The following is a 21,585-nucleotide window of genomic DNA, read 5'->3' on the forward strand; positions in this document are numbered from 1 at the left end:
AGCCAAATGTGAGTTGTCTTGGAGGTGTGGTTTGATGTGGGTGTTTCTTGTGTGTGTCCTTGCCAGCACTAAGACACGCCCATCTGTCAGAACCTTGCCCACAGCTATTTATCACAACAAAGAAACCTCTTGCAGGTTGAATTCCATATCTACAGGCAGATGTGTGGTTAGATGCTTTGAATAGGTCAGTAGCCTACAGAGTAATATGAGAAGAATGCAATTCCTGAATTTATGTAGATATTCAAAACTTTCAAATGTAGTATCAGGTCCATGTAGAATAAACAACTCTTTACATAATACCATAGAATCAGTGTTCTGCTAATATAACAATGTGCACCTTTCACTTTTCATTGTCATTCCCTGCTGATACAGATACTGTGCCTTTCAGCATTTTGTCTGCTGGTAATGAGGCTACTTTGGCAAACATGTCAGAGTGGTTATACCTTCCTGTGTGGTGTCCCGTATACAACAGGAGATCCCTGATCCTGTTGCAGAATACATAGGGTTTCTCCCTCCGCATATTGACTGATACCATTCAATTAATGTGCTGACTCCATACATGTTTCTGTGAACACATACTGTACACACATAGTCACTGTTCTATAATCAATGGCAGTTAGAATAGGTCATATCTGACACACAAGCAGGTACTGTTGAAGTTTGAAGAGGTCAGATAAAACCTACCCAATTATTGTCTCCCCGTCAAACGACCGAGGATGGCATCTGCCAAAGGCATCTACAGTCCTGCCAATCTGTAGAAATAGGCAGAGTTCATCAGTGATGGATGGAATGATAAGGGTGGTGCAAATACTGGACATTTCTGCTGTACTGTATTGTTAGTAAATACCTTCAGTCCCACATTGTGGATGTGTTGAGTGCCAGGTCTCTCTCCATTCAGAGACGTCAGTATCAATCCTGTCGGTCAGGACTCCATCACATCATCTCCCAGTGCTGACTCTATAGATGCATCTGTGAACACATACACAGTCACTGTTCTATTACCAATGGCAGTTAGGATAGGTGATATCTGACAAACAAACATACTGTATACTATGTTGAAGTTTGATCAGGTCAGACTAAACCTACCTAATTCTGGTCTCCCTATCGACGGAGACAGGCAAGAGGTGAGGCTGGAGGTAAGGTCTTTGCCAGCGCCCTGTTGATGGGCATGGCAGCGTAGATCAGCTCCTGGCCCCTCATCAAAGATACTTCACAGTCACACACAGAGCACTGATTACGTTATCAATGGTGGTTATGATTAGCATGGTGGAACCAACTTGATTGCCACATTCACCTTTCTATTTCACTTCAGATGCCATATGTGAAATAGAATAGTAAATGCAGCGATCAGGCTGGTTCCACCAGGCTAGGTTATGGTGAATTGGGAGAAAATTCTAAACAGTTTTGACCTTTGACTAGGTCAAACGACACCAACCTGATTCAAGTGTCCTCCCCGTTCCATTTATAGGAATACTCACAGCGAAGTCATGTCTATGTGATGCTGAGGGTCCCCTTGCTGGTCTTCTCCATGTTGCATGTTCGGCTGCAAACTAGACATCTCTCGAACAACTGCAGCAGGCAATCCTCATAAACAATGTACTTCCTCATCTTATAAGGGGGTGTTGACAGGGAGGGCCTGTGACAGGGTGATACAATAGACAGCCAAGTGGTAAATTACATTTTCTTATAAAGGACAAAGCTTTTTTATATTGTACTTCACAACCAAAACGACTCTACTACTTGTACTGTATCAGCTTGGATGGGTAATTAACCTATTAGTTTATCAAACAGGGTATTTTTTTTATTCAACATTTCACATAACACACATTGTTGTTGATGAAGCCGTCTGTATCATCAGGACAGTAACCCGGGTTTCTACAATTTATTTTCTTAAAATGTGATTTTAAAACTAACCCTAACCTTAACCACACTGCTAACCTTATTCCGAACCCTAACCTTAAATTAAGACCAAAAAGCACTTTATTGTTTTAATAATTTTTTACGATGTAGCCAATGTTGACTGTGGCTCTGGTAACTAGTGGAAACCCTAATTATATACTTTACAGATATAGACTGAGTATATCTCCAGATTAGATTCAGGCTGGTAAAGCTATCACGGTTTGCTCTTAGTTCACTGTATTAGTGAGACTCAGACATGAGTTAGCTACCACCATAACTGAATTCATTATTTAGTTTTGCCCTAGACAATACAGAATACACTTGTATGAGCTACGAACTGACCTGCAAATCTGACTTGTAGGCTAGCATTAAGGAAGAGTTGCCTCACTAGCATTATCAAATGATAGCGTTATATAACCAGCAGTATGTAGACAACACACAATAAACTTGTATGAGCTACGACCTAAGTTGTAATGAGGTAACTAACTAGCTAATGTTAGCCAGCCTGCATCGCTTATTCAATAGATAGCTACTTACATAACCAGCAATAATGTTAGCTAAGTTATACCAGAGAGGTCAGTAACGTAAACTCACCCCATTCCATACAAATGTGCGCAACCGCAACATTCAAACGAGGCTACAAAGAAAACTAACGGGACTGTAGCGACTGTGTTGACTTCAAAATCTGTGATGTGAACTACGTTTCTATTCAAGCGTTGATCGACATGGTAATAGCTTTATAGTATTGGAGAAAAGTTGAAAAAACGGACTCTCCGTTACATCGTGTCATGCCGTAACGTACAGCACGCATAAAGCAATATATAATGACACATTATATAAACTCTTTATAGTGTTTTATTTACATTTTAGAGGCGATAAGGTGATAAGTTGGACAGATCGAGTGAAAAAAAAATGAAAAAAACACACAACATCTCTCCTTCTCACTATCACGCATTAGTTTCGCTTCCCCACCCGCCATTTTTAAAAAGACCCGACGGGGCTCATTGCCTTCTTGAATCATGCAGAAACGGGCAGCGTGGAGGTCATGCAATTGATTCTGTTGGAAAGGGGAGAAATTGTGCTTTACAATGGTATTGACATTACAGTTGATCTGGAAGTATTACGTTTTTGGGGCGCTAAAATAAGGTCAATTGTACGGACCAAGGCGATGTACAAAAGTGAGTGTGTTTACGTTAGCTAGCTAGCTAGCTAGCCTCCCTCGCTAGCGTTATCAAATGATAACGTTACATAACCCAGCAGTATCTAGACAATACAGAAATGTATATGAGCTATGACCTAACTAAGTTGTAATGAGGTAGCTAGATAGCTACCTGCATAATCAACAATAACATCTATAACGTCATTAGCTAAGTTATACCAGAGGTCATTATATTCCAATACCTCAGGTTATACTCACCACCACCGGTTGTTGCACACCAAGCTAGAGTTACTGGTGCAGACTTGGGGACCGACCAACTCCAACGGCCTATTCCACATACTAGGGTCCTTCAGCAGGGCATGCAAACCATTGAACTTCAGTCTGCCGTCCTTTGAACACCTTGGGGGCGATGAAACAATGGCGCCCCGTTCAGTTAAGGGCAGTGAAGTGGGTGGAGGGGCGATTTGCACATGGAGCTTGGTAAAAGGGGGCATGATTTGTTGACATAATTAATGTTGGGTTTGAATTTATAATTTATTCGTTGTGACACACTGAGGTTCCAAACTCTGTTTTAGAGGAGACTGGCTTTGACCAAAATGATCCTCTTTACACTTTGTAGTACATTTTGGCACTAGAATAAATGTTTCTGAATGTTTCTGACGCCACACAGGCTTTCAAAGGGATTAGTTGCTTTTTAGGGGCAGTCGCTCTTAAAACTCTAGAGCTGATGTGTCTCAATCTGATAAATTCCACCTGGCTACACTTTATCTCACATACAGGTTGTTGTTAACTCCTCTTTAAAGCTAGATTCCTCAATTGGCGAAACTGCCACGTCGGTTTGGGATATTACAAAAACAAAAGTTACTGAAAACAATGAACAGTGTTTTTTTCCTCTGACATCATTGCATGCACGATGGAACAGCAGAATATATACTGCAACTTCTTTTACCATGCTGCCGGATGCTCATCTGCTCCGTTTCATCAATAAGACAAAAACAATAACAAAGATGCTGGGGCCAACAGTGGCACTGTTTCTCCAAAAGTACGGATTCGATATTCAAAACCTTTTAAATATAAATAGACATACCCAAAGTAATGCAAGCCACTTCGATCTACAGTGTCCACAGATCGATTTATAAGCGAAAATGTCAGTCGGAATCGGTACCTAGAACCACACTAGTCTCCTATTACCGCTTCAACACTTTCACTGCAATGCTACCTCCTCTTCATCCCTTTTCTCTCACTTTCTCACTTTCTGTCACCTTTCCTTAGCCTCTCTCTCTCTTGACTGGTTCTGTTGTAGTTGGTTTCTAAATGCAACTCCTTTTAGACCAAATGTTCTAACAGGTTTTTCATTACACAGGCGCACACAAACACAAACACACACACACACACGCGCGCTTCTCATTAGTCCTCCAGGCGTATGTATTTCGATCACGCTGAACCATGACCTACCATTATCTGTATCACATTCAGTGTTGGGGTAACGTGTTACAGCAGGGGTCTTCAACCTTTTCTTACCCAGGGACCGTCTCGCAGGCAAACCAACGACCCAGGGACCCCATCATACAAAAAAATATTGTTTTCACGTCTGGTCTTATCATCAGGTGAATGATCATGGCAGGAAGAAGTAATCAGTTTTTCATTATTTTGACTTTCCCACATAATTAGAAGATGAAGTATAAACTCCAACATAGCCTATTAGCTATAAAAGGTATAGTATCTCCAAATACATTTTCGCTATGAGCAGGTTAGAGGTTAGCGATGTGTTGTCAAAAATGTATGTCCAAGTAAAGAAAGCTTACCAGCAGTACTTGCCGCACTGATACCCTATTCGCGGGTGCTTATTCAAAGCCTATTTCAGATACTCCAGTGAGTGTACTTTGCTCAATAATAGGAGTTCAGAAATAGTGTACATAGTTAACTGTAGGTATGTCATAAAAAAATTGTATATTCTGTTGTTGCTAGCGATATTGATAAAAACATTTAAAATAATTTGTAATTTCTTAATTTTTTCTCTGACCTACTGCAGCACCTCTGCGGAACCCCGGTTGAATACTCCTTAATGTTACAGCTTCAGCACTTTCACTGCAGTTTTACCTCCTTCTCTCACCTTCTCACTTTCCTTTCCCTCTCTCTCGCTTTCTCACTCTCTCTCTCATGTCCTGTCACTATGTCACCTCTCCTCTCTATGGTCCAATTGTCACACATCAATTATCATGCAGGAACTTGGCAATCACTCCACTTAATGTTGTTGCTTTGTCTGCCTTGTTTTCAGCTTTGGGTGTGTTTTTAAAAGTGTGTTTAGTACTGTTGATGATGGTGATGATGATGATAATGCTGCTGATGAGGATGACGTCAACGATTATGATGTTTGTATTCTGACGTGTGTGTGTGTCCCTCTTCTCTCCTCCAGAGCATGCAAGGTAGTGAGTGTCTGTTTGAGGCGGTGGAGCAGCAGGATCTAGATGCTGTCCAGATCCTTCTCTACCAGTACACAGCTGAGGAGCTGGACCTCAGCACACCCAACAGCCAAGGGTTAACACCGCTAGACATCGCCATCATGACCAACAACACCCCCATAGCCAAACTACTGCTGAAGGCCGGCGCCAAGGAGAGCCCTCACTGTGAGTGTACACTACATAGGGCACACTGAGTACACACTTAGTAGGGTATACTAAGTACACACTATGGAGGGTGCAATGGGAGTATACACACTAATTAGTGCAACCTTCCGACTCAAAGTCCAGCATTGAAACTTGGTGGAGTATCCAGATTGCCATACTGGGGTATTCGGTAATACCGGCACTGAACACAAGGGGTGCTGTTTTCAAATCCCACTGATGCTCTGTAATCCGAAGGTTAGCAATGCTAACAAGTACATGTAAAATCCCATAAATAATGCTAACTAAATGAGCGCATTGCAAACATTTTGTACAGTTTCTGACCTAAACTATACAAGTAACTCAAATATTTACATTTAACCATTATTTAACTAGTTAAGAACAAATTCTTATTTAGAATGACGGCCTACACCGGCCAAACACGGACGACGCTGGGCCAATTGTGCGCCGCCCTATGGGACTCCCAATTACGGCCGGTTGTGATACAGCCTGGATTCGAACGAGGGTGTCTGTTGTGACGCCTCAAGCACTGAGATGCAGTACCTTAGACTGTTGCGCCACTCGGGAGCAAATATGCTACTCACAGTTTGCTGCACGCACAACACAAATATTAGCCAGCAAGGCTCTTGATCCAGGAGGGATTTCTCTGCTGTTACCAAGCGAATGCTTGATTTTGGAAGAAGCTAACCACTTAGCTAGATAGCTAACTATCTTCTAAATTAGCTAACCAAATGCACAACTGCAGAGCATTAAGCACATTTTAGACAGATAACTTAATAGTTATAAGATATCTAGCTGGCAAACATTTAGTTGTGAATTCCATAGTGTAATTAAATCTCCTGGCACATGCTGAAGAACAGTGAGTTACTCACAAGGCTCCGGTCTCTCGTTGTTGTGTGCTCGTAAACAAACACCACGTGACGGGGACTACTGTAAGCTTTGTAATAATGTGACAGGTGAAATGAAGAATGCAATGCTTTATCTCCTAACGTATCGCACAAGTTGACTGCAGGTATTTACTTAAAAAGTAGCTGCACATATTCAAACTTCAAAGAAATGGTTTCAACGGTATTGAAAAACCATCCCGTGGCTTTTTACAAATACCCCGGTATACGGTATACCACCCAATCCGTTACTCAAAGATAGTGGCTTCGGAAAGTATTCAGACCCCTTGACTTTTTACAAATTTCGTCAGGTTACAGCCTTATTCCAACATTGATCATTAAATAGATTTTTCCCCTCATCAATCTACACACAATACCCCATAATGACAAAGCAAAAACATTTGTTTTGAAAATGTTGCTAATTGATAAAGTAACTTAAATATTACATTTACATAGGTATTCAGACCCCAAATTCTTTTTTTTAAATAAAAAAAATAAGTATTCAGACCCTTTACTCAGTATTTTGTTGAAGCACATTTGGCAGCGAATACAGCCTCAAGTCTTCTTGGGTATGACACTACAAGCTTGGCACACCTGTATTTGGGGAGTTTCTCCCATTCTCCTCTGCAGTTCCTCTCTAGCTCTGTCACATTGGATGGGGAGCGTTGCTGCACACACAGCTATTTTCAGGTCTCTTCAGAGATGTTCGATTGGGTTCAAGTCCGGGCTCTGGCTAGGCCACTCAAGGACGTTCAGAGACTTGTCCCAAAGCCACTTCTGCGTTGTCTTGGCTGTGTGCTTAGGGTCATTGTCCTGTTGGAAGGTGAACTTTCATTCCAGTCTGAGGTCCTGAGCACTCTGGAGCAGGTTTTCATCAAGGATCTCTCTGTACTTTGCTCAGTTCATCTTTGCCTCGATCCTGACTATTCTCCCAATCACTGCCGCTGAAAAACATCCCCACAGCATGATGCTGTCACCCCCATGCTTCACCGAAGGGATGGTGTCACGTTTCCTCCAGATGTGACACTTGGCATTCAGGCCAAAGAGTTCAATCTTTGTTTCATCAGACCAGAGAATCTTGTTTCTCAAGGTCTGAGAGTCTTTAGGTGCCAAGTGGGCTGTCATGTGCCTTTTACTGAGGAGTGGCTTCCAACTGGCCACTCTACCATAAAGGCCTGATTGGTGGAGTGCTGCAGAGATAGTTGGTCCTTCTGGAAGGTTCTCTCATCTCCACAGAGAGCTCTGTCAGAGTGACCGGCCCTTCTCCCCCGATTGCTCAGTTTGGCCAAGTGGCCAGCTCTAGGTAGAGTCTTGGTGGTTCCAAACTTCTTCCTCAAAAGAATGATGGAAGCCACTGTGTTCTTGGGGACCTTCAATGCTGCAGAAATATTTTGGTACCCTTCCCAGATTTGTGACTTGACACATTCCTGTCTCGGAGCTGTACGGACAATTTCTTCAATCTCATGGCTTGGTTTTTGCTCTGATGTGCACTGTCAACTGTGGGACCTTATATAGACAGGTGTGTGCCTTTCCAAATCATGTCCAATCTATTGAATTTACCACAGGTGGAGTCCAATCAAGTTGTAGAAACATCTCAAGGATTATCAATGGAAACAGGATGCACCTGAGCTCAATTTCGAGTCTCATAGCAAAGGGTCTGAATACATATGTAAATAGGGTATTTATTTTCTGTGAAAATAATTTGCTGAGGACATTTTTATATCTAATCAATTTTAGAATAAGGCTGTGACGTAACAAAATGTGGAAAAGGCAAGGGGTCTGAATCATTTCCGAAGGTACTGTATTACTGAACAAAAAATATAAATGCAACATGCAACAATTTCAACAATTTTACTGAGTTACAGTTCATATAAGGAAATCAATCAATTGAAATAAATTAATTACGCCCTAATCGCTGGATTTCACATGACTGGGCAGGGGCGCAGCCTTGGATGGGCATAGGCCCACCCACTGGGGAGCAAGGCCCAGCCAAACAGATTTCGTTTTTCCCCACAAAGGGTTTTTATTACAGACAGAAATACTCCTCAGTTTCATCAGCTGTCCGGGTGGCTGGTCTCAGACGATCTCGCAGGTGAAGAAGCCGGATGTCGAGGTCCTGGGTTGGCGTGGTTACAGGTGGTCTGCGGTTGTGAGGCCAGTTGGACCTACTGCCAAATTCTCTTATGGTAGAGAAGTTAACATAAAATGATCTGACAAAAGCTCTGGTGGACATTCCTGCAGTCAGCCTGCACGTTCCCTCAAAACTTGAGACATCTGTGACATTGTGTTATGTGACAAAACTGCACATTTTATAGTGGCCTTTTATTGTCCGCAGCAAAAAGTGCACCTGTGTAATGATCATACTGTCTAATCAGCTTCTTGATATGCCACACCTGCCAGGTAGATTCATTATCTTGGCAAAGAAGAAAAGTTCAACAATTGAGAGAAATAAGCTTGCGTATGGAACATTTCTGGGATCTTTTATTTCAGCTCATGAAATCATGGGACAAACACTTTACATGTTGCGTTTATATTTTTGTTCATGAAATTATGTTGAGCCAACGTCGAATAGATATTGAATTGATGTCTGTGCCCAGTGGGATGATATCGGTCAGAAAATCCCTTTGTGTCCCACTGAATGTAAGGTGTGTACATTAGCTATACATTGCACAGACTGGGTTTTACTCTGTCAATTAAGTGTTGACACTGTCCGGTCTCAGGTTTTAGTGAACACATCAGTAACAGAAAAGAAAGTGTACTGTAGTTGGTCCACTAACAGTATGTCTCTTTTGAGGAGTACATGTTATCCAAATAATGAACTGCTTGATTAGCCAATTATCTTGAACTGATTGAACTTGGCTTGGCAGTGTAAGAACCTTATTCAAGTGTTCCATTATCTGAAGCTGTTCCTGCCTGGCTGACACGACCCACATGGTCTGGACCGGAGTCTATTGGTACAATATTCACCCAGAAATGTAGAGATTTTTGATAGGTTCTCTCAGACATGTTGTTTTCCTGGGTGGTTGAGACCTGGATTTGAAACTCCAACAGTTGTAATGGAAGGGGGTGGAGCTCGGGTACTGTACAAAACCAGCTTCATTATCGATGCATGTCTAGATACTTTTTATAGTGGAGATCATGTTTATAAAATGCCTGGCTGGGCTGATGAGACAGTGGACTGCTCAGTCAGATGGAACAGAGTAAATAGGCATTTTAACGTCATAGATTTAGCTGGTGGTAACTTGTGGAATAGACACGGCCGGGAATGCGGCTTTAATCAATCAGCATTCAGGATTAGACCCACCTGTTGTATAAAACCAGCCAGTCAGAAGCACAATGTCCTTCATTATTGATGCATGGTGCCGACAACATCAAGCAGCTTCTCCAGACTCTGAAGTCAGGAGGACTTTGAGTTTGGTATCAGACAGACTACTTTATGCTTGCCTTTGATCCATGGTTTTCTATTTAATATTAGTATGTACCTGTAGTACTTGAGATAACCCTAGTGACTGGCTAATGGACCAGTCACTCCCAACCCTTCACCCCCTTGAGTTGTCCCTCCTGTGTAGGACACAATCCAGAATGGAGGAAAGCATGAGTGGTGGTCCTGTGGTGTGGGCTTGACCCAGACAGGGGCTGTGTTTGTGTCTGCATCCCAGCCACGCTCTCACCTTACTGGGCTTGAATAAGCTCCCTCACCCCTTTCCCTCCATCTCTCCCTCCATCCCTCCCTCCTCCACCGATCCTGGCGGACCAGGTGGGTTCTTACCTTGTCCAACATCCCTGGACAGGATAAAAAGAAAGTGTGTGTGTGTGTGTGTGTGTGTGTGTGGTGTGTGTGTGGTGGTGTGTGTGTGTGTGTGTTGTGTGTGTGTGTGTGTGTGTGTGTGTGTGCTGTGGTGTGTGTGTGTGTGTGTGTGTGTGTGTGTGTGACTGGCGTCTGCTCCACTCCATGGTAGTGAACAGGTCTGTCTGGGGTGAAACAGTGGCCACTTAAGAAGTCTCCCTCTCCCAGGTTCAAGGAGGGGCTGCTGGGCCTCCCCACGTCCCCACTGAAAAGCCCTAACAAGGTTTGGCATTTAATGGTTTAACTTTTCCAATGATGCATGTAACCGCCCGCCAATTATAACTAAGTGATTTATTGTCCTCCGGAGCTAAGAGAGCGAGCTGAGCTTTTTTTATAAACGCGCGCGCGGATGCGCACCCACACACACACTTTCAAGCAGGCAGACACACCGCTCTCTCCCTCTCTCCTCACTGTGGTACAATTTGATCGTTGTAAACAGAGGGGTAAACATGGATCGGTTTTTCCTCCTGGGAATTTATGCTTTATGCTGCTGTCATTCCTCAAGTGCCAAGTAAATCCATCAGACAGGGTCTGACAGGCCGGGTTGGCTGGGCTGGGTTGGGGTGGAGGGGGATGGGGGTTAATTTACGAGTCCTTCAGGGTCCCAGTCGACTATATTTAGGCCCACCCCTCCCCATCCCGCCGTAGTGCTCACCGGCCAGCAGGCAGGCCAGACAATGGACCAGTGTATGTGTGCGTGCGTGCTTGTGTGCATGCGTTCCCGTGTGTGTGTATGGCTAGATGGACAGATCTGCATGTTCATTTATAGCCCAATCAATTAACCTCCGCCTGCATCTGCTTGTCACTCCTGAAGAGGCAGGAAATTGCACCTAGACAAGGCTCGTATGACCTGATTCTTTTCCACTGCAGCCCAGACTCAGGATGGCCCACAAATGGCACCCTATTCCTTACCTAATCCCTATAGGCTCTGGTCAACAGTAGAGAACTATATACGGAGTATAGACCCTGATCAAAAGTAGTGTACTACATAGGGTATAGGGTGCCATTTGCGACGCAGATTTAGACTTACCTCAGACCCCCAGGTATGGAGGTGGAGAGATGGAGTGATCACTGGGCTGGAGATAGAATACTTATTCTGTCATTCCCTCTCTCTCTCTCTTGCTCTCTCTCCATCCCTCCGCCTCTCTATCCCTTCCCCTCGCTCTCCCTCCTCCACCCCTTTTCTCCATCCCTCCCTCCCCAGGGGGTAGGTGCAGGGTGAGAGGGCCGTGAAAGAGGGTCTTCTTCTGCAGATGTGTTTATGTGTTTATGTTGCTGTTCAATGGTCGGTGACTAAGGCTGGGTCCCAGAGAGAGAGAGAACATACAGCACTGTACTACAGCAGGGAAAGGAGGAGGAGGAGAGGAGGGCTGCAACCGTGCAAGGAGCGCTAGGTTTTACCCATGACAGATCTGTGTTGTGTGTGTGTGTGTGGGGGGGGGGGGGGGGTCGAACACACGCCTGTCTGTGTGTTCTTCCAAGGGGAGTGAGCTGCTAGTCTCTCCTCTCTTTTGTGGTTACTCCGCACATTCAACCATTCAAAGACAGTGTGAAACGTGTGTGTCTCTCACTGAAAACATGGGCTCTTTTTCGGTCTCTAATGCTGACCTGTGTTCTGTATCCCATAGTAACGTGTGGTTCTGTATCCCATGGTAACGTAGTGTTCTGTATCCCATGCGTAACGTGTGTTCTGTATGCCCATGGTAACGTGTGTTCTGATCCCATGGTAACGTGTGTTCTGTATCCCATGGTAACGTGTGTTCTGTTATCCCATGGTAACGGTGTGTTCTGTATCCCATGGTAAACGTGTTTCTGTAGCCCATAGGTTAAACGTGGTTCTGATCCATGGTAACGTGTGTTCTGTATCCCATGTAACGTGTGTTCTGTAATCCCATGGTACACGTGTGTTGTAATCCATTAACGTGTGTTCTGTAATCCATGGTAACTGTGTGTTCTGTATCCCATGTAACGTGTGTTCTGTATCCCATGGTAACGTGTGTTCTGTATCGCCATGGTACACGTGTGTTCTGTATCCCATGGTAACGTGTGTTCCTGTATCCCATGGTAACGTGTGTTCTGTATCCTAAGCTAACTGTGTTTCTGTATCCCATAAACCTGTGTTCTGTAAGTGTTCTGTAACCTGTGTTACTGTGTTCTGTAACCTGTGTTCTGTATCCCATAATAACCTGTGTTCTGTAACCTGTGTTCTGTATCCCATGGTAACCTGTGTTCTGCTAACCTGTGTTCTGTAACCTGTGTTCGTATCCATAGTAACCTGTGTTCTGTAACCTGTGTTCTGTATCCCAAGAACGCTGTGTTCTGAACCTGGTTCTGTAACCTGTGTTCTGTATCCATTGTAACCTGTGTCTGTAACCTGTTGTCTGTATCCCATAGTAACGTGTGTTCTGTAAACTGTGTTCTGTATCCCATAGTAACCTGTGTTCTTAACCTGTGTTCTGTAACTCTAGTAACCTGTGTTCTGTACCCATAGTAACGTGTGTTCTGTAACCTGTGTTCTGTATCCCATGAGACTAACCTGTGTTCTGTAAAACCTGTGTGCTGTAACCCTGTGTTCTGCTATTCCCATAGCTAACGTGAATTTCTGTAAACCTGTGTTCTGTAACCTGTGTTCTGTATCCCATGGTGACCTGTGTTCTTTCCTCTGTTCCATGGTCCTCCTCTCTGATCCCACCGCTATTATTAGCAGTCTGTTTGTGTTCTAGTTGTCAGCTGTAACAAGCAAGTGGAGCTGCAAGGTCTTTGACCTGTACCTCTCTGAGTGGCCCCGATAACAGAAAGCACAGCACTCTTAGTTTTTTTTTAATGAGCCTCACTTTCATGCAGCTGGTGCAAAAAGGACTAGAGTTCTTAATCTGTTGGTTTGAAGGTGGAGACAGATGGAAGGGCAGAGCAGGCTTTCTTTATAGGATATCTTGCTGATGTCAGTACACTGTACTTTCCTAACAGCCTCCACACTTTTCAGATCCAACCCTGCATACATCAAGACAGCAGCATGGGAACATGCCTCTCTCAGCACAGTTCCATCCTCTTGTACAGCAAGCCAAGGAAGTGTTAAGGTCATGTGTAACAATAAAAGGGTTGTTCCACCAATTTCATGATATCAATTGGTAGTTACAGTCTTGTCCCATCGCTGCAACTCTCGTACGGACTCGGGAGAGGCGAAGGTCGAGAGCCATGCGTCCCCCAAAACACAACCCTGCCAAGCCACACTGCTTCTTGACACACTGCTCGCTTAACCCGGAAACCAGCCGCACCAATGTGTTGGAGGAAACACCGTCCAACTGGCGGCCGTGTCATAGTGCATGCACCAGGCCCACCACTGGAGTAGCTAGAGCGCAATGGGACAAGCACATCCCGGCCGGCCAGACCCTCCCCAAACCCAGACGACACTTGGCCAATTGTGTGACACCTCATGGGTCGCGGCTGGCTGCGACACAGCCCGGGATCGAACCCAGATCTGTAGTGATGCCTATAGCACTGCGTTGCAGTGCCTTAGACCGCTGCGCCACTCGGGAGGCCCTCAATGTGGCTTTTGACATTATCGATCATAGTCTGCTGCTGGTAAAACCTGAGCACACTGTTCAGTCGTGTGGTCAGGTATCACAAAGAGGAAAAGTAACGTGTGTGCACGGCTGGCCCTTAAAAGTACACGGGGAGCTAACATTGGAGAAATGCATGTCAATCTCTCATGGTTCAAAGTGGAAGAGAGATTGACTTCATCACTACTTGTTTTTGTAAGAAGTGTTGACATGCTGAATGCAACGAGGTGTCTGTTTAAACTACTAGCACACAGCTCAGACACCCATACATACCCCACAAGACATGTCACCAGAGGTCTCTTCACAGTCCCCAAGTCCAGAACAGACTATGGGAGGTACACAGTACTACATAGAGCCATGACTACATGAAACTCAATTCTACATCATGTAACTGATGCAAGCAGTAGAATCAGATTTTTAAAAACCAGGTAAAAATACACCTTATGGAACAGCGGGGACTGTGAAGAGACACACACAAAGGTGCAGACACAAGCATACGCACACACACGTACGTTGTAATATTGTTGTACGGTGGTTTTATACATTTTGTATTGTAGTGGTGTAATAATGGTATATGATGTACTGTTTTATCTTTTTATATATGTAATGTAAGTGCCTTTAATGTGGGGATCCAGTACGGGTTGGATTTCAGTGCGGGTTGGATAAACATTTGCAGGACAGAAATATTTTACTGATCACCGTCAAGGTAGCAAGCTAAGTTATTTATGAACATTTTATTTGTGATTTACAGGATATCTACCAAAAAGCAACTATATCCTCTATAAATATGACATTAAATACAAAGTTGTTTAGTTTACCTTCTTAGGTACAACTTAAAGATGTGTCTATCAATGGCAGTGGATAAGAAGTATACACAAGTGTTTGTGCTAAACCACCACAACGGGTGGCTGGCTGAATTAATTAAACTTTGTCTCCAAGTAAGTCTGAAACTGCACTTTTCACACTGACAGTTGAAGTCAGAAGTTTACATGCACCATAGCCGAAAACATTTAAACTCAGTTTTTCACAATTCCTGACATTTAATCCTAGTAAAAATGTCCTGTCTTAGGTCAGTTAGGATCACCACTTTATTATAAGAATGTGAAATGTCAGAATAATAGAGAGAATGATTTATTTCAGCTTTTATTTCTTTCATCACATTCCCAGTGGGTCAGAAGTTTACATACACTCAATTAGTATTTGGTAGCATAGCCTTTAAATTGTTTAACTTGGGTCAAATGTTTCGGGTAGCCTTCCACAAGCTTCCCACAATAAGTTGGGTGAATTTTGGCCCATTCCTCCTGACAGAGCTGGTGTAACTGTGTCAGGTTTATAGGCCTCCTTGCACACACTTTTTCAGTTCTGCCCACAAATTTTCTATAGGATGGAGGTCAGGGCTTTATGATGGCCACTCCAATACCTTGACTTTGTTGTCCTTAATCCATTTTACCACAACTTTGGAAGTATGCTTGGGGTCATTGTCCATTTGGAAGACCCGTTTGTGACCAAGCTTTAACTTCCTGACTGATGTCTTGAGATGTTGCTTCAATCATGATGCCATCTATTTTGTGAAGTGGGCTATTAGCAGGACAATAGACTCACCATGTATTATAATAGCCCATTATGTGCTATTAGCAGGACAATAGACTCTTGCTAACACCTCTCTGTATTTTGATACTTTGTGCAAGGCAATTGATCTGCATTAAAAACTTTGGGGTCATCATGAGTGGCGCAGCGGTCTAAGACTGCGTTGCTACAGATGCTGGTTCGATACCCGTGCCGGCTGCGACCGGAGACCCATGAGGCGACGGTGGGCTTTTGGTTTTTCTCCCTCTAAAAACATAAATAAATAATTATAAATAACAAACTGGCTTTATTTACAAATTAGTAAGAATTGTTCAATGTTCCCCCATGTTCAAGAATGGCCTTTTTCTCACTCACTTTAGGTTATTTGAAAACAAAATCATCAGAATATCATAATTTTTTTAACAAAGTGATTTATTGTTATTTCATTTAGAATTAAATAAAAGCACCTTAGATATTCTCACAGATCCTAACGGAAAATGCCCCTTAGATATTAATTTAGAGTCCTCCAATCCTCTAAATCGAATTATTGGTCATGACATAGAAAAAAATATTTTTCTATATACAGTCGTGGCCAAAAGTTTGGAGAATGACACAAATATAAATTTTCACAAAGTCTGCTGCCTCAGTTTGTATGATGGCAATTTGCATATACTCCAGAATGTAATGAAGAGTGATCAGATGAATTGCAATTAATTGCAAAGTCCCTATTTGCCATGCAAATTAACTGAATCCCCAAAAACCATTTCCACTGCATTTCAGCCCCGCCACAAAAGGACCAGCTGACATGTCAGTGATTTTCTCGTTAACACAGGTGTGAGTGTTGACGAGGACAAGGCTGGAGATCACTCTGTCATGCTGATTGAGTTTGAATAACAGACTGGAAGCTTCAAAAGGAGGGAGGTGCTTGGAATCATTGTTCTTCCTCTGTCAACCATGGTTACCTGCAAGGAAACATGTGCCGTCATCAATGCTTTGCACAAAAAGGGCTTCACAGGCAAGGATATTGCTGCCAGTAAGATTGCACCTAAATCTACCATTTATCGGATCATCAAGAACTTCAAGGAGAGCGGTTCAATTGTTGTAAAGAAGGCTTCAGGGCACCCAAGAAAGTCCAGCAAGCGCCAGGACCATCTCCTAAAGTTGATTCAGCTGCGGGATCGGGGCACCACCAGTACAGAGTTTGCTCAGGAATGGCAGCAAGCAGGTGTGAGTGCATCTGCACGCACAGTGAGGCGAAGACTTTTGGAGGATGGCCTGGTGTCAAGAAGGGCAGCAAAGAAGCCACTTCTCTCCAGGAAAAACATCAGGGACCGACTGATATTCTGCAAAAGGTGCAGGGAATGGACTGCTGAGGACTGGGGTAAAGACATTTTCTCTGAATCCCCTTTCCGATTGTTTTGGGAATCCGGAAAAAAGCTTGTCCGGAGAAGACAAGGTGAGCGCTACCATCAGTCGTGTGTCATGCCAACAGTAAAGCATCCTGAGACCATTCATGTGTGGGGTTGCTTCTCAGCCAAGGGAGTGGGCTCACTCACAATTTTGCCGAAGAACACAGCCATGAATAAAGAATGGTACCAACACATCCTCCGAGAGCAACTTCTCCCAACCATCCAGGAACAGTTTGGTGACGAACAATGCCTTTTCCAGCATGATGGAGCACCTTGCCATAAGGCAAAAGTGATAACTAAGTGGCTCGGGGAACAAAACATTGATATTTTGGGTCCATGGCCAGGAAACTCCCCAGACCTTAATCCCATTGAGAAATTGTGGTCAATCCTCAAGAGGCGGGTGGACAAACAAAAACCCACAAATTCTGACAACTCCAAGCATTGATTATGCAAGAATGGGCTGCCATCAGTCAGGATGTGGCTCAGAAGTTAATTGACAGCATGCCAGGGTGGATTGCAGAGGTCTTGGAAAAGAAGGGTCAACACTGCAAATATTGACTCTTTGCATCAACTTCATGTAATTGTCAATAAAAGCCTTTGATACTTATGAAATGCTTGTAATTAAACTTCAGTATTCCATAGTAACATCTGACAAAAATATCTAAAGACACTGAAGCAGCAAACTTTGTGGAAATTAATATTTGTGTCATTCTCAAAACTTTTAGCCACGACTGTACTTTAGGCCTACCGTAGGCGACATGAGTCTCACTAGTGTTGAGTAATGTGCTGTTAAAAGTGGTGTAGGTCTTATTTATTTTAAAAGGATATTGAATTTAGAAGCAATAGGATTTGAAGCAATAGCCTACCTGCTGTGGTCAACTATTTTATCACCGTTTCTTGCTGCTCTGAGAGAAGCATGGGGACTGGTCTTGATAAATCAATGAGATTTTTATTTTCACTGAATCTCTGTTTGGGTATTGGTTAGACTACAATTAAGGTGTGGAAATGTTATGCTCTTAGTACTGTAGCTTACTCTCGACCGCCACGTTGTACAGCACCATATTTTCCTAACAGAAACCCTGAGGGTTTTGTTTTAAYTTTTTCTTGGAATAGAAACACTATAAAATGAATCATATCAATTAAGCTACATTTCTTAAAATCAATCCCATATACTTCTTACAAAAAGGTTTTTTAATTATCTAGTACAGCCAATATTGAAGGCTATCAAATGCTTCTCAAAGATGCCCTCTGGTGGTCAAACTAGCACTAACTAACATTAATGGTAACAAAGGCTGATAATGTGCCATAGAATTCTGCGGCAGCCCACAAGGAGTGTGGCAGTATGGTGTAACTTTTACAGGAAGAACCACTGTAAACAAGCACAAGCTAGGTGTTCATTATGACAATGTTTTCTTACAGAAACCATATGTACATTCCACTGTTATTCAATACAAAATGTATTGGCTATAAATTTCAACTGCAAATGGCATGAGCTGATGACTAATACTAGTGCGGCAAGTATTTGCCTGCATAAATGTTTTCAGTCACACGTTTTCTAATTTAGCTAGCTAGCTAACATAAGCTTCTTATCTCATCATGAATGCAAGCACATGGCCTGAACGATAGATCTGCGCCAACTGTCTGGCTTTGGGAAAACTAACTAAATAAGAACACTAGCTAACATAATAGGCCCAGACAGTAACCATTTTCTTTTTGTATCAAGGACGAGAGTTCACTTTGGCGCCAGTCCAGTATTAGCACAGATTGCTAACTAAGCTAACTACCTTGCTGGCTAGATCGCTAAGCTAGCTACGTTAACGAAGTGAGAATGTGATGAGGACAGGGCTCCTTGCTTGGTGACGTGTACTTTTGATTATTTACTTATTCAAATATGCTGGCTATGGCAAGCTACTCACCTTCAAACCACCATGCCTACTCTCTCTCACACGTTGTGACCTAGGGCTGAATGATTTTTAATGAGCAGCTGGTCGAGCACCCTCTTCATGCAACCATTGAAAACACTAAAAATGACCGCAAATGAGCAGACATATTTGTTTATTCTATGTATATAATATTGGAGCTGTATCTGTGTAATAAAGACCAATTTTTTATTTTACCTTTATTTAACTAGGCAAGTCAGTAAACTTCTCTGGGATATGTGGGACAGTAGCGTCCCACTTGGCCAAAAGCCAGAAAAAATGTAGCGCACCAAATTCAAATATGTTACTATAAAAATCAAACTTCCATGAAATCAACATGGAATACACCAAATTAAAGCTACACATGTTTGATTTGTGTTTGTCTGATTTCAGAAAGGATTTACGGGGAAAGCACACCAAACAATTATGTTAGCTCAGTACATAGCCACAGAAAAACACATCCATTTTCCCAGCAAAAGATAGTAGTCACAAAAAGCAGAAATAGAGATAAAATTAATCACTAACCTTTGATCTTCATCAGATGACACTCATAGGACATCATGTTACACAATAATTTATGTTTTGTGCATATTTATATCCACAAATCTCGGTTTACATTGGCTCCATGTTCAGATATGCCTCCAAAATATCTGGAGAAATTGCAGAGAGCCACGTCAAATAACATAAATACTCATCATAAACTGATGAAAGACACATATTTTACATAGAATTAAAGATACACTTGTTCTTAATGTCAGATTTAAAAAAAACTTTACGTAAAAAGCACACCATGCAATAATCTGAGACGGCGCTCAGATAAAAACAACATTTCTCCGCCATGTTGGAGTCAACAGAAATACGAAATTACATCATAAATATTCCCTTACCTTTTTATGATCTTCATCAGAAAGCACTCCCAGGAATCCTAGTTCCACAATAAATCGTTGTTTTGTTCGATAATGTCCATTACTTATGTTTAAGTAGCTACTTTTGCTAGCATGTTTAGTGCACATGTCCAAACGCTCGCGCAGATGCAAGCGAACTCGGACGAAAACTTCAAAGTTATATAACAGGTCGAATAAACTGGTCAAACGAAGTAGAAAATCAATCTTCAGGATGTTGTTATCATAAGTATCCAATAACGTTCCAACCGGAGAATTCCTTCGTGTCTCTAGAAGAAATGGAACGCAAGGCGATATCATGTGTAATGCGCATGACCAGGAACTGGCATTCTGCCAGACCACTGACTGAAACACCTCCCATCCGGCTCAACATCACAGCAGAGGCTTCATTCCACGTTCTACAGACTGTTGACATCTAGTGGAAGGCGTAGGAAGTGCAAACAGATCCATATCTTACAGGGAATTGAAAAGGCGATGAGTTGAACATCGACCAGCCTCAGAATTCTCAATTCCTGTTTGGAATATTTCTCAGGTTTTTGCCTGTCATATGAGTTCTGTTATACTCACAGACATCATTCAAACAGTTTTAGAAACTTCAGAGTGTTTTATATCCAATAGTAATAATAATATGCATATATTAGCATCTGGGACAGAGTAGGAGGCCGTTCACTATGGGCACGCAATTCATCCAAAAGTGAAAATTCTGCCCCCTATCATAAAGAAGTTAAGAACAAATTCTTATTTTCAATGACGGCCTAGGAACAGTGCCTTGTTCAGGAGCAGAACAACAGAGTTTTACCTTGTCAGCTCAGGGATTTGATCTTGCAACCTTTTGGTTACTAGTCCAACATGCTAACCACTAGGCTACCTGCCGCCCCAATATGAATATTTCTGTGAAAGGCTAATATTGGCCGATAATACCGGTCAACCGATTTATAATAGATGGCTAGCTTCTTTTTTTTTTTTTTTTACTTACCTTGCCTGTGATAAGGAACATCTTCCTGTCCTGCAATGCCATATTCGTGGCTCATTCACCCAACCCGTACTGAAATATCTGAAGCCATCAGTGTTTTTGTACGCCTTCAGGCTTTCTCCAGTGTAGGGTGAAGGGTTGTGTGTAAGGTACATGTAAACATCAGGACATGTTGATTCGGCAGCTTTTCTGTGTTTTCAGTGGCTTAAATGCGTTGGGTGAGGCACTATAAGGGTCGCATCCCCCAAGTACAGCTAGTTTTTCTAAATATAATTTTTTTTAAATATTTTGCCATGTCAAGCTAGCTAGCTAGACTTATAATATAGCGGCTGTCTGTGTTATAGTAGTTGTGGACAGTGATGAGTCCCACCTTGGTTCCATGGTGGTGCAGGCTGAGATGAGGGCAGGGGAACTGTAATGTTATGTCTATAACTTTATGTCTGTTTTGTGTCTGTGTTGTAGTTGTCAGTGTGGAGAGTCGCGAGGCCCACCTCGGCAGCCTGGTCATCGAAGCAGAGAGAAAGGCAGGGGAGCTGGCTGCCCAGGCCCAGAGAGAGGGTCTCAGCCTGGAGGCCTGTGACAAAGACAAGCAGCTCCGAGCCTGGGAGTGGAGGAGCAAGCTCTACAAACGCATGAGGACTGGCTTCCAGCATGCACGTGAGTATGCTGGGACTGTATGTGTGTGTGTGTGGGGGGAGGGAGGGAGGGTGCATGCGTGTGTTAGGACTGCACGAGTCTTGACCAGAGCCCAATGCACAGCCGTATTAAGGCAAGGGATGGGGAGAAAGAATACAACAACACATTATAGGGAAGACAAAGAAATGGTCATAGCTGCCACATACC

The 21,585-nt window shown here is 42.9% G+C and overlaps 1 protein-coding gene across 1 annotated transcript in view; it reads left to right on the forward strand.

Moving 5' to 3' along the window:
• Positions 1-21,585, forward strand: part of ankfn1a (ankyrin repeat and fibronectin type III domain containing 1a) — a 233,311-nt gene that overhangs the window by 123,321 nt on the left and 88,405 nt on the right. The window contains exons 9-10 of the mRNA XM_024009062.2: positions 5,475-5,685; positions 21,205-21,399. Coding sequence (XP_023864830.1) covers positions 5,475-5,685; positions 21,205-21,399 — 406 coding nt within the window. The remainder of the gene's footprint in view (positions 1-5,474; positions 5,686-21,204; positions 21,400-21,585) is intronic.

This window comes from Salvelinus sp. IW2-2015, linkage group LG18 (genome assembly GCF_002910315.2).
Source record: "Salvelinus sp. IW2-2015 linkage group LG18, ASM291031v2, whole genome shotgun sequence".
Lineage (NCBI taxonomy): Eukaryota > Metazoa > Chordata > Actinopteri > Salmoniformes > Salmonidae > Salvelinus > Salvelinus sp. IW2-2015.